General features: G+C 29.8%; 1 protein-coding gene across 2 annotated transcripts in view; it reads right to left on the bottom strand.

The window, feature by feature from the left end:
- The window catches only part of LOC119609460 (four and a half LIM domains protein 2), a 120676-nt gene that overhangs the window by 77506 nt on the left and 25223 nt on the right, over positions 1-17947 (bottom strand). The window contains exons 2-4 of one of the 2 annotated variants that reach the window (XM_037964259.1): positions 3828-4133; positions 690-1066; positions 384-628 (exon numbers count right to left, since the gene is read on the bottom strand). In XM_037964259.1, coding sequence (XP_037820187.1) covers positions 384-628; positions 690-1066; positions 3828-3991 — 786 coding nt within the window. In that variant the 5' untranslated portion in view covers positions 3992-4133. The remainder of the gene's footprint in view (positions 1-383; positions 629-689; positions 1067-3827; positions 4134-17947) is intronic. The other variant, XM_037964258.1, reaches the window with a different exon arrangement.

The raw sequence follows: 17947 nt of genomic DNA, 5'->3' as shown, positions 1-17947 counted from the left end.
ACATTCCTTTACTCTGGGGCACTCCTCGTTTGAGGGAAAACAAAACGTTTAAATAAGAATTTCATGTTTAAAAATAGTAAATATTAAATTGATAGAATAAATGCATTAAGTTTTCTTTAAAAATTGGTTTTGTTTTAATAGTTTTTCGATACTGCTCCTTTAATTACTTAAGTGAAATTACATAATATGTGATTTTTCCAAAGTAAATGTCATGTTATAGGTCAGTAAAATGTAATTTACTTCAAAAGCGTGATTTTATATTTATTTGTGCATTAGATAATTATTTCAATTCTTACACTCTCCACCTTAACAAAACTAAAAGTTAGGTCATCCTGCCTACCACAACTTAATGAACCAAAAAAAGAAATGAAAGAAAAACTTACCTCATCACAGCCTGCACAACGAGGTTTTAATAGTTCTGCATAATGACGTTCACAATAGATTTTATCCTCATGAACACAATATGTTAAATCGACCAGCAATTCATTGCAAGTATTGCAAGTAAAACAGCGTGGATGCCACATAACACTTTCCACAAATTTAGGAGCGGCTACTACCATTTCGCCCACACTTATCTCGCCATCACAATGGGCACAGTGCTCATCATAAGGGGCATCTTTGACATAACCTTTAATATTACAAAAAATTAAGTTAAAATAAAATTTCTATTTTATATTCCCTACACCCACCTATATCCAGTGCTATTTCATTACGTGCCGTTACAAAATCCTCATAGGATGCCTCATGCAAATCTTCCAAATGCTTACAGTGCTCCAGCGACAAATCTTGTTTGGGCAATTGATATGAGATCTGTTGTTCTCGATAACGTGCTCCTTCGCTACCAATTTTTGGCACCTTTTCGATGGGCAATTGATCGAAATAGCGATTGATACGCGACGAGACTCGTATGCCTGGTGGTACCCATGTATAGCCCAAGTCACGGGGCTCTACGCCCGATTCGGCAGGTGAGACTACTTTGAAACCCAAACGTTCGTGTACGGATGTGGTCTGTTGTTGGTATATGGCATGTGCTTCGCGGGGACATTTGCAGGATTGGCAAGTTTTTCTGTAATTAAAGAAAGAGGAAACAAAATTAATAACAAAATTAATCACTTAAAAAATTTTAGCAAAAAATTAATTTTCATACAAAATTCCAAAAAAAACATGAAAAGTCTGAAATGATCTAAAAATTTGTTGTATTTTGTCATAAATTACAAAATGTTAAATTTTTTTTTTTAAATAACTTGAACCACTGTGCATTACTAAATGCAATTTTAAGGTAAAAACCATAACAATAAATTCATAAGAACTTTTCCTAATTTTGCATCTAAAATATTACTCATACGCCTTAATCATCATACGTAACACGCTTAACATTATGTTAAATTAAATGTGTATAAATAAAAGCTTATATTCTGTTAATACTATTAAAGCAGCTTCTCTGTATACTATACAGTGTATACCAACTGCAGTCTGATTAACATTAATATAAAAAGCTTTTCTACACACAAAGCTTTTTTAAATGTGTATTTTGAAATTTTTAACGTTAATATTTGAAAACTTAAAAATTGTTTTAAAATAAACTGTTGTCTGTTGTTGTCTATAGTTTAGCCTATAGTCTAGTCTACAGTTTAGTCTAAAGTCTAGTCTATAGTCTAGTATATAGCCTAGTATAAAATCTAGTTTATAGTCTAGTCTACAGTGTAGTCTACTATAGTCTGTAGTCTAGTCTGTAGTCTAGTCTGTAGTCTAATCTGTAGTCTAGTCTATAGTCTAGTCTATAGTCTAGTATATATTCTAGTCTATAGTATCGTCTATAGTCTACTTTAAAGTCTAGTCTGTAGTCTAATCTAAAGTCGTATATAGACTAGCCTATAGCCTAGTCTATAGTCTAGTCTATAGTCTAGTCTATAGTCTAGTCTATAGTCTAGTCTATAGTCTAGTCTATAGTCTAGTCTATAGTCTAGTCTATAGTCTAGTCTATAGTCCAGTCTATAGTCTAGTCTATAGTCCAGTCTATAGTCTAGTCTATAGTCTAGTCTATAGTCCAGTCTATAGACTAGTCTATAGTCTAGTCTATAGACTAGTCTAAGTATAGTCTATAGTCTAGTCTATAGTCTAGTCTATAGTCTAGTCTATAGTCTAGTCTATAGTCTAGTCTATAGTCTAGTCTATAGTCTAGTCTATAGTATAGTCTAGTATAGTCTAGTCTAGTCTATAGTCTAGTGTCTAGTCTATAGTCTAGTCTATAGTCTAGTCTATAGTCTAGTCTATAGTCTAGTCTATAGTCTAGTCTATAGTCTAGTCTATAGTCTAGTCTATAGTCTAGTCTATAGTCTAGTCTATAGTCTAGTCTATAGTCTAGTCTAGTCTAGTCTATAGTCTAGTCTATAGTCTAGTCTATAGTCTAGTCTATAGTCTAGTCTATAGTCTAGTCTATAGTCTAGTCTATAGTCTAGTCTATAGTCTAGTCTAGCTAGTCTATAGTCTAGTCTATAGTCTAGTCTATAGTCTAGTCTATAGTCTAGTCTATAGTCTAGTCTATAGTCTAGTCTATAGTCTAGTCTATAGTCTAGTCTATAGTCTAGTCTATAGTCTAGTCTATAGTCTAGTCTATAGTCTAGTCTATAGTCTAGTCTATAGTCTAGTCTATAGTCTAGTCTATAGTCTAGTCTATAGTCTAGTCTATAGTCTAGTCTATAGTCTAGTCTATAGTCTAGTCTATAGTCTAGTCTATAGTCTAGTCTATAGTCTAGTCTATAGTCTAGTCTATAGTCTAGTCTATAGTCTAGTCTATAGTCTAGTCTATAGTCTAGTCTATAGTCTAGTCTATAGTCTAGTCTATAGTCTAGTCTATAGTCTAGTCTATAGTCTAGTCTATAGTCTAGTCTATAGTCTAGTCTATAGTCTAGTCTATAGTCTAGTCTATAGTCTAGTCTATAGTCTAGTCTATAGTCTAGTCTATAGTCTAGTCTATAGTCTAGTCTATAGTCTAGTCTATAGTCTAGTCTATAGTCTAGTCTATAGTCTAGTCTATAGTCTAGTCTATAGTCTAGTCTATAGTCTAGTCTATAGTCTAGTCTATAGTCTAGTCTATAGTCTAGTCTATAGTCTAGTCTATAGTCTAGTCTATAGTCTAGTCTATAGTCTAGTCTATAGTCTAGTCTATAGTCTAGTCTATAGTCTAGTCTATAGTCTAGTCTATAGTCTAGTCTATAGTCTAGTCTATAGTCTAGTCTATAGTCTAGTCTATAGTCTAGTCTATAGTCTAGTCTATAGTCTAGTCTATAGTCTAGTCTATAGTCTAGTCTATAGTCTAGTCTATAGTCTAGTCTATAGTCTAGTCTATAGTCTAGTCTATAGTCTAGTCTATAGTCTAGTCTATAGTCTAGTCTATAGTCTAGTCTATAGTCTAGTCTATAGTCTAGTCTATAGTCTAGTCTATAGTCTAGTCTATAGTCTAGTCTATAGTCTAGTCTATAGTCTAGTCTATAGTCTAGTCTATAGTCTAGTCTATAGTCTAGTCTATAGTCTAGTCTATAGCCTAGTCTATAGTCTAGTCTATAGTCTAGTCTATAGTCTAGTCTATAGTCTAGTCTATAGTCTAGTCTATAGTCTAGTCTATAGTCTAGTCTATAGTCTAGTCTATAGTCTAGTCTATAGTCTAGTCTATAGTCTAGTCTATAGTCTAGTCTATAGTCTAGTCTATATTCTAGTCTAGTTTAGTCTGGTCTAGTCTATAGTATACTCTATTTTTATTTTGTTTAAATAAGTATTATTTTAATATTTATTTAAATATTTTTCACAAAGCCATTTCATTAACTTACCTTACAATGAGATCATAAATTTCTTTCTTATCAAACACCTTACAATAGGCATGTAAAACATTAAGACAAGCATAACGCATGCCAGTCCAAGGAACTTCTTTTGAAGCCAATGCCTCCCATAAGGGGCAATCAGCATGACGATCCATGTCAAGCATTTTCACCATTTTATTGTGTGATCAAGTTATGTGACAAAATTTCTTAATGATTATTTGACAATTTTCACAAACACAATCATTGGAACTAAAGTAAATATCACAAAATGTTCAAAGAAGACTAGATTTTGTTCTTTATGAGTTTTCCAATAAACTAAATGAAAACAAATTTATTATTTTATTATAATATAAATTCTATGGTATTTGTTTTTGGTTTTTTTTCTTGTTAAAGCAATAAAATATTATTTACATAATTATTTCAACGCCAAAATATCAAATAAAATGACAAAAAACATAAAAATATCTCATTGTATATTTATGGTCCAGTTGGACTTGATGTTTTTATTTATATTTCCCCTGACATAGAAAATTTCAATTCAAATGAAAATTGTTTTTATTAAACATGTGTTGGATTCTCTAACATATTCATCGTTGTGTTATGAGTTTTTCAATTTGTTTTTAGAAAACATACATTCTGCTGCTGAGGAGGTGGAAAATACCCTCCCACAATCACCAGCTCATCATTTTAAACGTCATCGGCCCCATCATCATGTTTGTAGCACACTGTACAAAGATTTCTATTCAATTTAATGATCCTCTAGCTGTTTCTAAATTATTATGATGATAATGATGAAAAATAACAAACACAATTGATCAGTGTGTGAGAAAGTTATTTGATACAGTGGTTACTAAACGATTTGTTAATTTGCCAATAATTTTGAAATGAATAAGCATTCATCTTTTTCATTATGTTGATCTATAGCCAAGACACATTTAACAAGAAAGCGAAGACAGAAACCAAAGATAATTCTTAACATGAGTTGATACAACACCATGTTCATATGATTATCCTTGATCATTAGTGAATTAAAAAACTTATAAATTAATTTATGTAATTTTTATATATTTTCTAGTTTCACACCACTGTGCCATTTTCTTAATACACATACAATTATGAAAAAGAAAATTGATTTAATTGAATTTCGATGTGGCATTCCTACTCTAGAACATTTAAATACACGTACCCCAATTGTTTTCTTAAAAGTAAACAATTTCAAAAAAAAATTGCAGAAATTAGAAATATTGAAAAAATTAAAACAACATTTTAATAATAATACAATTATTTTTAAATAAACATTTTAGTTAAAAGAATGCTAAACACAAACTTTTCAAGATATTTTATAGACGAAAAAAAAAAAAAAAAATTTTAAGTGTTAGTGTTATTAAGATGTTATTGTGGAAGTACCTACACACTTGTAGGAGAATGTGGAAGTATGAAAATCTAAGCGAATTAGTAGCAATTACCCAGTAAACATTTTTTATTGAATTCAAAATATTCATAAATAAAACCGATTTCTACAAGTCTATAGTCTAGTCTATAGCTTAGTCTACAGTTTAGTCTATAGTTTAGTCTATGGTTTAGTCTATAGTTTAGTCTATAGTTTAGTCTATAGTTTAGTCTATAGTTTAGTCTATAGTTTAGTCTATAGTCTAGTCCAAAGTTTAGTCTATAGTTTAGTCTATAGTTTAGTCTATAGTTTAGTCTATTGTTTAGTCTGTAGTTTAGTCTATAGTTTAGTCTGTAGTTTAGTATATAGTTTAGTCTATAGTTTAGTCTATAGTTTAGTCTATAGTTTAGTCTATAGTTCAGTCTATAGTTTAGTCTATAGTTTAGTCTATAGTTTAGTCTATAGTTTAGTCTATAGTTTAGTCTATAGTTTAGTCTATAGTTTAGTCTATAGTTTAGTCTATAGTTTAGTCATAGTCTAGTCATAGTCTAGTCATAGTCTAGTCATAGTCTAGTCATAGTCTAGTCATAGTCTAGTCATAGTCTAGTCATAGTCTAGTCATAGTCTAGTCATAGTCTAGTCATAGTCTAGTCATAGTCTAGTCATAGTCTAGTCATAGTCTAGTCATAGTCTAGTCATAGTCTAGTCATAGTCTAGTCATAGTCTAGTCATAGTCTAGTCATAGTCTAGTCATAGTCTAGTCATAGTCTAGTCATAGTCTAGTCATAGTCTAGTCATAGTCTAGTCATAGTCTAGTCATAGTCTAGTCATAGTCTAGTCATAGTCTAGTCATAGTCTAGTCATAGTCTAGTCATAGTCTAGTCATAGTCTAGTCATAGTCTAGTCATAGTCTAGTCATAGTCTAGTCATAGTCTAGTCATAGTCTAGTCATAGTCTAGTCATAGTCTAGTCATAGTCTAGTCATAGTCTAGTCATAGTCTAGTCATAGTCTAGTCATAGTCTAGTCATAGTCTAGTCATAGTCTAATCATAGTCTAGTCATAGTCTAGTCATAGTCTAGTCATAGTCTATGGTGTGGCTTTGAGTCAGGACTATGGTCTGGTATATGGATAGTTAAGACAATAATAGTCCGGTCTATAATCAAGACTATAACGACGGTCTTCAAGATTTAGTTCTGTATTTGATCGAACCTATAGACTAGTTAATAGTTGAGGATATAGTCTGGTCTATGATATGTTTCATTGCCTTGGAAATGTTGTCAGATAGTCTCTGAAATATATTCAGTAATCTCAAACTATTAAATACTACAGAGTACTCAATATTACCTACTGCTAGTTACAGCGGGCTAAAAGTATTTGCTTGTGAAGGTGTTTGTTTGGTTGTGCATGTGAGTATTTAAGTGCTTCTGTTTTGTTCTTTATTTGTTGTTTTTATACTTTTAAGAATCTTGTTGAGTGTATAATAAAATTAAGGTTTCTTTTTCAGAACTTTGTTTTATTTTTGCAATTTTCTACAACGATTTTTTGTTGTTCATTTTTTTTTATTTTCTTATTCTGGTGATAAGATTAAAAAGCCATAAAAAAAGGTGAGTACACTTTTTGGTATGTCGAAAAGTATTTTGTTTGAAGATCTGTTTCGTGGAAAGGTAGTAGATGAATGTTTGTTTAACTTACTGTTGGTTTTTTTAACTTTTATTATGTCATTATTGAGACTAGTCAATATAATAAAGAAAAAAACATATTTTCAAAATGATATAAAGGAGACCTACTAAATAAACGATAAAAATTACGTTTAGAAAATAATTCTTTTAAAAAAATACAATTTCATTTATGTACCGTAGCAAAAAGGAGAAGAAGAAAAGAGTAATAAAAGATTAAATTAAATGGATTGCTCTGCTATTGATTTGGTGGTAAATATTTTATATTGATATCAGTAGAAGCTATTAAAAGATTTGAAAAAAATGATTGAAATTAATGAATTGTTATTAATAGAGGTTATTGAGTTGTGATTACAATTTTATTATCAGTTTTTGTTTATAAGTATCTATGTACTTATTATACTGAGTTATAGGCACACATTTTAGTTGTGTAGGTTTGTATATGTTCATCAAATTAATTGCAAATAAATAAAGTAGATTACTCATTTAAATTAAATACTCATTTAATGTGACTCTGTTGTCTATTTATAGAATAACTAATGTAGAATTCTACACAATAAATTCTAGAGAAAAATAATCATTTCAAATATGAGACAATTATTATAGTTGACTTCTGCATGTAAATAAATTATAATAAATTTTAACTAGTCTTTTTTAGGCCTTTCTGATGTATAGTCTAGATTATAGTTTGATCTGTAGTCGATACTCTAGCGTTTACAGGTAAGATATTAGACAAAATCCTAATCAAAACTATAATCAAGTTTATACTCTAGTCAATAGTAAAGGCTACAGTCAAGATTTTAGTCTGGTCTATAGTCAAGACTATTGTTTGGTCTATAGTATATATTACAGCTTAGTCTACAGTCAAGACAACAAATTAGTCTATAGTCTAGTCTATAATCTAGTCTAGTCTAGTCTATAGTCTAGTCTATAGTCTAGTCTGTAGTCTAGTCTATAGTCTAGTATATAGTCTAGCCTATAGTCTAGTCAACAGTCTAGTCTATAGTCTAGTCTATAGTCTAATCTATAGTCTAGTCTATAGTCTAGTCTATAGTCTAGTCTATAGTCTAGTCTATAGTCTAGTCTACAGTCTAGTCTATAGTCTAGTCTATAGTCTAGTCTATAGTCTAGTCTATAGTCTAGTCTATAGTCTAGTCTATAGTCTAGACTATAGTCTAGACTATAGTCTAGTCTATAGTCTAGTCTATAGTCTAGTCTATAGTCTAGACTATAGTCTAGACTATAGTCTAGTCTATAGTCTAGTCTATAGTCTAGTCTATAGTCTAGTCTATAGTCTAGTCTATAGTCTAGTCTATAGTCTAGTCTATAGTCTAGTCTATAGTCTAGTCTATAGTCTAGTCTATAGTCTAGTCTATAGTCTAGTCTATAGTCTAGTCTATAGTCTAGTCTATAGTCTAGTCTATAGTCTAGTCTATAGTCTAGTCTATAGTCTAGTCTATAGTCTAGTCTATAGTCTAGTCTATAGTCTAGTCTGTAGTCTAGTCTATAGTCTAGTATATAGTCTAGTCTATAGTCTAGTCTATAGTCTAGCCTATAGTCTAGTCAACAGTCTAGTCTATAGTCTAGTCTATAGTCTAATCTATAGTCTAGTCTATAGTCTAGTCGATAGTCTAGTCTATAGTCTAGTCTATAGTCTAGTCTATAGTCTAGTCTATAGTCTAGTCTATAGTCTAGTCTATAGTCTAGTCTATAGTCTAGTCTTAGTCTAGTCTATAGTCTAGTCTATAGTCTAGTCTAGTCTATAGTCTAGTCTATAGTCTAGTCTATAGTCTAGTCTATAGTCTAGTCTATAGTCTAGTCTATAGTCTAGTCTATAGTCTAGTCTATAGTCTAGTCTATAGTCTAGGACTATAGTCTAGACTATAGTCTAGTCTATAGTCTAGACTATAGTCTAGTCTATAGTCTAGTCTATAGTCTAGTCTATAGTCTAGTCTATAGTCTAGTCTATAGTCTAGTCTATAGTCTAGTCTATAGTCTAGTCTATAGTCTAGTCTATAGTCTAGGTCTATAGTCTAGTCTATAGTCTAGTCTATAGTCTAGTCTATAGTCTAGTCTATAGTCTAGTCTATAGTCTAGTCTAGTCTAGTCTATAGTCTAGTCTATAGTCTAGTCTATAGTCTAGTCTATAGTCTAGTCTATAGTCTAGTCTATAGTCTAGTCTATAGTCTAGTCTATAGTCTAGTCTATAGTCTAGTCTATAGTCTAGTCTATAGTCTAGTCTATAGTCTAGTCTATAGTCTAGTCTATAGTCTAGTCTATAGTCTAGTCTATAGTCTAGTCTATAGTCTAGTCTATAGTCTAGTCTATAGTCTAGTCTATAGTCTAGTCTATAGTCTAGTCTATAGTCTAGTCTATAGTCTAGTCTATAGTCTAGTCTATAGTCTAGTCTATAGTCTAGTCTATAGTCTAGTCTAAGTCTAGTCTATATCTAGTCTATAGTCTAGTCTATAGTCTAGTCTATAGTCTAGTCTATAGTCTAGTCTATAGTCTAGTCTATAGTCTAGTCTATAGTCTAGTCTATAGTCTAGTCTATAGTCTAGTCTATAGTCCTAGTCTATAGTCTAGTCTATAGTCTAGTCTATAGTCTAGTCTATAGTCTAGTCTATAGTCTAGTCTATAGTCTAGTCTATAGTCTAGTCTATAGTCTAGTCTATAGTCTAGTCTATAGTCTAGTCTATAGTCTAGTCTATAGTCTAGTCTATAGTCTAGTCTATAGTCTAGTCTATAGTCTAGTCTATAGTCTAGTCTATAGTCTAGTCTATAGTCTAGTCTATAGTCTAGTCTAAGTCTAGTCTATAGTCTAGTCTATAGTCTAGTCTATAGTCTAGTCTATAGTCTAGTCTATAGTCTAGTCTATAGTCTAGTCTATAGTCTAGTCTATAGTCTAGTCTATAGTCTAGTCTATAGTCTAGTCTATAGTCTAGTCTATAGTCTAGTCTATAGTCTAGTCTATAGTCTAGTCTATAGTCTAGTCTATAGTCTAGTCTATAGTCTAGTCTATAGTCTAGTCTATAGTCTAGTCTATAGTCTAGTCTATAGTCTAGTCTATAGTCTAGTCTATAGTCTAGTCTATAGTCTAGTCTATAGTCTAGTCTATAGTCTAGTCTATAGTCTAGTCTATAGTCTAGTCTATAGTCTAGTCTATAGTCTAGTCTATAGTCTAGTCTATAGTCTAGTCTATAGTCTAGTCTATAGTCTAGTCTATAGTCTAGTCTATAGTCTAGTCTATAGTCTAATCTATAGTCTAGTCTATAGTCTAGTCTATAGTCTAGTCTATAGTCTAGTCTATAGTCTAGTCTATAGTCTAGTCTATAGTCTAGTCTATAGTCTAGTCTATAGTCTAGTCTATAGTCTAGTCTATAGTCTAGTCTATAGTCTAGTCTATAGTCTAGTCTATAGTCTAGTCTATAGTCTAGTCTATAGTCTAGTCTATAGTCTAGTCTATAGTCTAGTCTATAGTCTAGTCTAGTCTAGTCTTCTAGACCTTCAAAAATCGATTTTTTTGGTCGAAATCTTAAATCGCTTATAACTTTGTTAAAACACGTTTAAATTGAAAAATAAGCTTATTTTGTGATCACTCATATTTTTCTTCAAAAATCGATTTTTTTCATCGAAATCTTAAATCGCTTATAACTTCCTTAAAACTCGTTTAAATTGAAAAATAAACTTGTGTTGTGATCACTCATATTTTCCTTCAAAAATCGATTTTTCTACCGAAATCTTAAATCGCTTATAACTTCTTTAAAACACGTTTAAATTGAAAAATAAGCTTATTTTGTGATCACTCATATTTTCCTTCAAAAATCGATTTTTTTGGCCGAAATCTTAAATCGCTGATAACTTTGTTAAAACACGTTTAAATTGAAAAATAAGCTTATTTTGTGATCACTCATATTTTTCTTCAAAAATCGATTTTTTTCATCGAAATCTTAAATCGCTTATAACTTCTTTAAAACACGTTTAAATGGAAAAATAAGCTTATTTTGTGATCACTCATATTTTCCTTAAAAAATCGATTTTTCTATCGAAATCTTAAATCGCTTATAACTTCCTTAAACCACGTTTAAATGGAAAAATAAGCTTATTTTGTCATCACTCATATTTTTCTTCAAAAATCGTTTTTTTGGGTCGAAATCTTAAATCGCTTATAACTTCTTTAAAACACGTTTAAATTGAAAAATAAACTTATTTTGTGATCACTCATATTTTCCTTCAAAAATCGATTTTCCTATCGAAATCTTAAATCGCTTATAACTTCCTTAAACTACGTTTAAATGGAAAAATAAGCTTATTCTGTGATCACTCATATTTTCCTTCAAAAATCGATTTTTCTATCGAAATCTTAAATCGCTTATAACTTCCTTAAAACACGTTTAAATGGAAAAAAAGCTTTTTTTGTGATCACTCATATTTTCCTTTAAAAAATCGATTTTTTTGGTCGAAATCTTAAATCGCTTATAACTTCCTTAAAACCTTAAATTGAAAAATAAGCTTATTTGTTGATCACTCATATTTTCCTTTAAAAATCGATTTTTCTATCGAAATCTTAAATCGCTTATAACTTCCTTAAAACACGTTTAAATTTAAAAATAAGCTTATTTTGTGATCACTCATATTTTTCTTCAAAAATCGATTTTTTTCATCGAAATCTTAAATCGCTTATAACTTCATCAAAACACGTTTAAATGGAAAAATAAGCTTATTTTGTGATCACTCATATTTTCCTTCAAAAATCGATTTTACTATCGAAATCTTAAATCGCTTATAACTTCCTTAAAACACGTTTAAATTGAAAAATAAACTTATGTTGTGATCACTCATATTTTCCTTCAAAAATCGATTTTGTTGGTCGAAATCTTAAATCGCTTATAACTTCTTTAAAACACGTTTAAATTGAAAAATAAGCTTATTTTGTGATCACTCATATTTTCCTTTAAAATCGATTATTCTAACGAAATCTTAAATCGCTTATAACTTTGTTAAAACGCGTTTAAATTGGAAAATAAGCTTATTTGGTGATCACATACATTACAGTCTAGTCTATAGTCTACTCTATAGTCTAGTCTCTAGTCTAGTGTATAGTCTAATCTATAGTATAGTCTATAGTGTAGAGTATAGTCTAGTCTATATTTTTTAGAACAAAATGTATGAGAAAGTATAATTCTCTGTTTAAGAAATATATATTAAAATTTGATTGACTTGACTTGATTGACTATGTGTATCTGTTGTTTCCGATAATCTACAGTAAAATAATGAAGATCATTAGGAACATTTCTTTGTTTCATTGCTAACTTTATCAATTTTAAATGTTGATGAAATCTTTTTACGTTTAATTAAAACAAATCAAAATCAAAAACAAATATAAAAATCAACAAAAAATGAAAAAAATAAATATTATTAGAAAACAAAATATTCCAGTGAAACAAAACCACAAGACCTTAAATAATCTGACCGGTAAAAAAACAGAACGATATTAAGCAAAAAAAAAATGTAGTAAAAATCTCAGATAAAAATTTGAATTAAACAAAAAGAAAATAAATAAATGAACACAAAGACAAAAAACAAATGTTATTAAACAAAGCAATAAATGGTATAATAAAATTTTTAGAAAAAAATAATCAAAATAATTTCTCTAACATTGAATGCCCTTGATTTCAATAAATTTTACAACGTTCTGGGGTACAAGTTCAAAATACACATCTGTTGGAATACACTATTTGCTTATTGTGTATCATTTACAGATGTATGTAATGTATGAGAGTATGTACTCGGCACGAGTAATTGATAACAAATCTGTATCATTAAATAGATTCGAATACTGCTACCACCAGTGAGTCCATTCAAACATCCATCTTTCCATACTTAAGTATATACATTGACTTGTATAAAATACTACAAATTAAATACAAATTGATTTAATTGCAAAAATGTATATTCGTAGATACATATAAACATACATACATATGTATGTACATTTGAATTTGTAGCAAACAAATAAATTATCTTTTTGATTCCATGCGAACGAATTTTGATGATAACAAACGGTAGCGTATGTTGTACAGACAAAGTGTTAGATAATTTGTAATTGATTATTTTAATTACTTTCAACTTTCTCATAAAGAATGTAGGATTTCTCAGCAAAAAATGTATTTAATTGGAGCAAGCTTTGCTTTAACTTATTATTTAGCATTCTTGGAACTACTTTAATTAAGTCATGGCTTTTACAACAAAAAACAGTTCATGTTATTAAGATGTAATATTAAATATTGAAAATTATTAAAAATTCTACCGACTATGAATTGCAAAATTCATAATCATCACCTTCGATTTCCTAATTTTTAATATCATTAAATCATCAATTACCTATTAATGAAAATTTAAATAAATAAATTTTATTCATTGCAAATTGATTTATATTTATTTATTGCAATTTTCTTTCTCAAATAGAAAACAATTCAATTAATAATTATTTAACAACAACAGCAACACAAATAGTGAATTCAATTAATATCAACCGTGTGATGACGACGGACATCGATTTAACTGAACAAAAACCGGAAATAAATATTGAACACAAATCTGAATCAATGATTCATGATGACGCGCGTTAAACTATGAAAAAACTACTAACATGAAATTGACATATAAAGGACAGACGGACGCCAAATAAACAAATTGCATTTAAACAACCGCAAATTGCAAAATTTTTTATTAATATTGTAAAAACGTATTGAACTTGAGTAAATTTTTTGTTTGTTTAATAACAAAAAAAAAAAAAAAAAGCTATTGACATTTTATGCAAATATTTGATACAAAATAATAAAGTGCTGTGCTATTCAGCATATGTTTATGAATTTTGATTAAAGGGTATCTTGTTAAGAGGAAATATTTGAGATTTATGAAAATTTGTTTCACACTATTCATGACTAGAATATAGACTAAACTATAGACTTGACTAAGGACTAGACCACTATACTTTAGACTAGACTAGGCTAGACTAGACTAGAGACTAGACTAGAGACTAGACTATAGACTAGACTATAGACTAGACTATAGACTATAGACTAGACTATAGACTAGACTATAGCCTAGACTATAGACTAGACTATAGCCTAGACTATAGACTAGACTATAGACTAGACTATAGACTAGACTATAGACTAGACTATAGACTAGACTAGACTAGACTATAGACTAGACTATAGACTAGACTATAGACTAGACTATAGACTAGACTATAGACTAGACTATAGACTAGACTATAGACTAGACTATAGACTAGACTATAGACTAGACTATAGACTAGACTATAGACTAGACTAGACTATAGACTAGACTATAGACTAGACTATAGACTAGACTATAGACTAGACTATAGACTAGACTATAGACTAGACTATAGACTAGACTATAGACTAGACTATAGACTAGACTATAGACTAGACTATAGACTAGACTATAGACTAGACTATAGACTAGACTATAGACTAGACTATAGACTAGACTATAGACTAGACTATAGACTAGACTATAGACTAGACTATAGACTAGACTATAGACTAGACTATAGACTAGACTATAGACTAGACTATAGACTAGACTATAGACTAGACTATAGACTAGACTATAGACTAGACTATAGACTAGACTAGACTATAGACTAGACTAGACTATAGACTAGACTATAGACTAGACTATAGACTAGACTATAGACTAGACTATAGACTAGACTATAGACTAGACTATAGACTAGACTATAGACTAGACTATAGACTAGACTATAGACTAGACTATAGACTAGACTATAGACTAGACTATAGACTAGACTATAGACTAGACTATAGACTAGACTATAGACTAGACTATAGACCAGACTATAGACTAGACTATAGACTAGACTATAGACTAGACTATAGACTAGACTATAGACTAGACTATAGACTAGATTATAGACTAGACTATAGAATAGACTATAGAATAGACTATAGACTAGACTATAGACTAGACTATAGACTAGACTAAAGACTAGACTATAGACTAGACTATAGACTAGACTATAGACTAGACTATAGACTAGACTATAGACTAGACTATAGACTAGACTATAGACTAGACTATAGACTAGACTATAGACTAGACTATAGACTAGACTATAGACTAGACTATAGACTAGACTATAGACTAGACTATAGACTAGACTATAGACTAGACTATAGACTAGACTATAGACTAGACTATAGACTAGACTATAGACTAGACTATAGACTAGACTATAGACTAGACTATAGACTAGACTATAGACTAGACTATAGACTAGACTATAGACTAGACTATAGACTAGACTATAGACTAGACTATAGACTAGACTAGACTATAGACTAGACTATAGACTAGACTATAGACTAGACTATAGACTAGACTATAGACTAGACTATAGACTAGACTATAGACTAGACTATAGACTAGACTATAGACTAGACTATAGACTAGACTATAGACTAGACTATAGACTAGACTATAGACTAGACTATAGACTAGACTATAGACTAGACTATAGACTAGACTATAGACTAGACTATAGACTAGACTATAGACTAGACTATAGACCTAGACTATAGACTAGACTATAGACTAATAGACTAGACTATAGACTAGACTATAGACTAGACTATAGACTAGACTATAGACCAGACTATAGACTACTAGACAGACTATAGACTAGACTATAGACTAGACTATAGACTAGACTATAGACTAGACTATAGACTAGACTATAGACTAGACTATAGACTAGACTATAGACTAGGCTATAGACTAGACTATAGACTAGACTATAGACTAGACTATAGACTAGACTATAGACTAGACTATAGACTAGACTATAGACTAGACTATAGACTAGACTATAGACTAGACTATTGACTAGACTATAGACTAGACTATTGACTTGACTATAGACTATGGGCTATACTATGGACTAGACTTTAGACTAGAATTTAGACTATATTATAGACTAGACTACACTGTACACTAGACTAAAAACTAGATTATAGACTAGACAATAGACTAGAATATAGATTAGATTATGGAATATATTAAAGACTATACTACAGATTAGGCTATAGACTAGACTATATACCAGACTATAGACTAGACTATAGACTATATTATAGACTAGACTATAGACTTATTATCTAGACTAGACTATAAAATAACTCGTCTATACAGAATAATATTTTCTATTTAATTAAATGTTTACTTAATGCAAACAATAGTATAGCTTTATTTCATCAAATATTTGTATAATGTGACTGAGCATTTTGTATTTGAAATGTTCACAATATTGAATAAATGTGCAAATATTTATTTAGTAACAAAAATTATATTACAAATCTCTGCTTACTTTTTAGCATAGAAACACAATAAATATTTAGAGTGATGACTTTAAAAGGGGTCATATTAAAAATGGGAAAAAGTAAATATTTATTACATTTTATGACATTTTCTACGATGAATATTTGAAGTTAATATTCGAAACTAAGTATTTTACTAAATTACAACCAGTTGCTCTGGTTGATTTAAAATAAGAAATAATGGAAATTTTTAAATCAGCAACCAAAATATTTTATAAATTTTCAATTTTATAGAATAATTTTGAATATTTAAAACTTTTTGATAAATGCAGGAATTTAAGAAAAGTAAACCATAGCAACTTTTACTTTAAACGAATTAAATAAAGTGTGTCATTTAGCTATTTTACAACCTGATATTGCAAAATAAATCTTATAAACTTAAACAGCATTTCAATATTTGTACTGGAAAAGAATAGTGTAAGAAAAACATAATTTACACTTAGAACAGCAGCTAGAGCTGCTGTTCAACGAAGATGCACAGGAAAACATCAATAAGAATCACTTTAAACTAAAAGTGTCATTATAAAGAAAAATAAAGAAACTGAAAAAAATGCAATAAAAATCTTAGAAAATAAGTATAAAGGGGCTGGAGTAAGTGGATAGATGAATACTAGTGTGAGTAGTACTCTAGAACTATAATATTACCCTTGATGCTGCAACAATGTCTGATGCATTTTAAAGGTGTGAGTATGTGTGTTCAATGCCGGCCACTTAAGACTCAAATGTGTGTCGAGCTAGTTGAGTGTTAAATTACTGTTGAAATCTAATCATTTCTAAGCAATTTAAGTGGATGAGAACTAGAAGTGTTTTGTGTACGTAATAGGACGAGAAGGAGGTGTAGAAATTTTGGTTTAATTAAAAGTCGCTGCAGCTGTTAAGGGATTAGAATTCAAGAATGAATCTTAAATAGGAATCAGTTTAAATTGTGTTAATTAAAGTTTAATAAAGCTTTTTTATCAGCATTTGACATTAGATATATTCCATTAGAAATTTGATTAATCATTAACTAAGATCCATTAAAATATCTGTCATTATCCCCGAATCTTATTAAAGTCAAGCAAATTAATAATTTAAAATGATTGGCAACTCTAAACAATGCACTCAGTTATACAGATGTTGTTATTACAATTGTAATCACTGTTGCATACATGATTTACTCAATAAATAAGCAATTACAGGGAGGCACAGACAGACATATAAAATGATAAATCTGTATTGTTTTCATAAGTGTTTTTACAGTTAGATTTTCTTCTTCGTTCGTTTGTTTGTTGTTATTATTTGCTCTGTTTTGTTGTTGTTTCTATGCAGTAATAATCTCATTTTGTTAATTAATCTGTTAGGACAAGTGTTTGACAAATATGAGAAGTCTGTAGAGAGTGCTATTGTGTGTTCATTATCTTTATTACTTATTCGCAGAATTTATTTATTTTAATTGCAAAAAGAAAGAAAGAAAAAGGGAAAAAAGTGGTTAATTTGAATAAATGGAAACAGATATAAGGCGACAGGCGATCTGATGCGAAGAAATGAAAGTTGAGTAAATTCATTTGATTAAAACTTTGTAAAATTGTTAAAACATTCTAATGACACTCAGCTTTAATTCTATATTATTAAAGAGATTGGAACTATAG

Source organism: Lucilia sericata, unplaced genomic scaffold (genome assembly GCF_015586225.1).
Source record: "Lucilia sericata isolate MDLA Ls3-8-SP2 unplaced genomic scaffold, ASM1558622v1 Contig000984F_arrow, whole genome shotgun sequence".
NCBI lineage: Eukaryota > Metazoa > Arthropoda > Insecta > Diptera > Calliphoridae > Lucilia > Lucilia sericata.
Note: the sequence above shows the minus strand (reverse complement) of the source record. Positions and strands in the feature narration are given on the sequence as shown.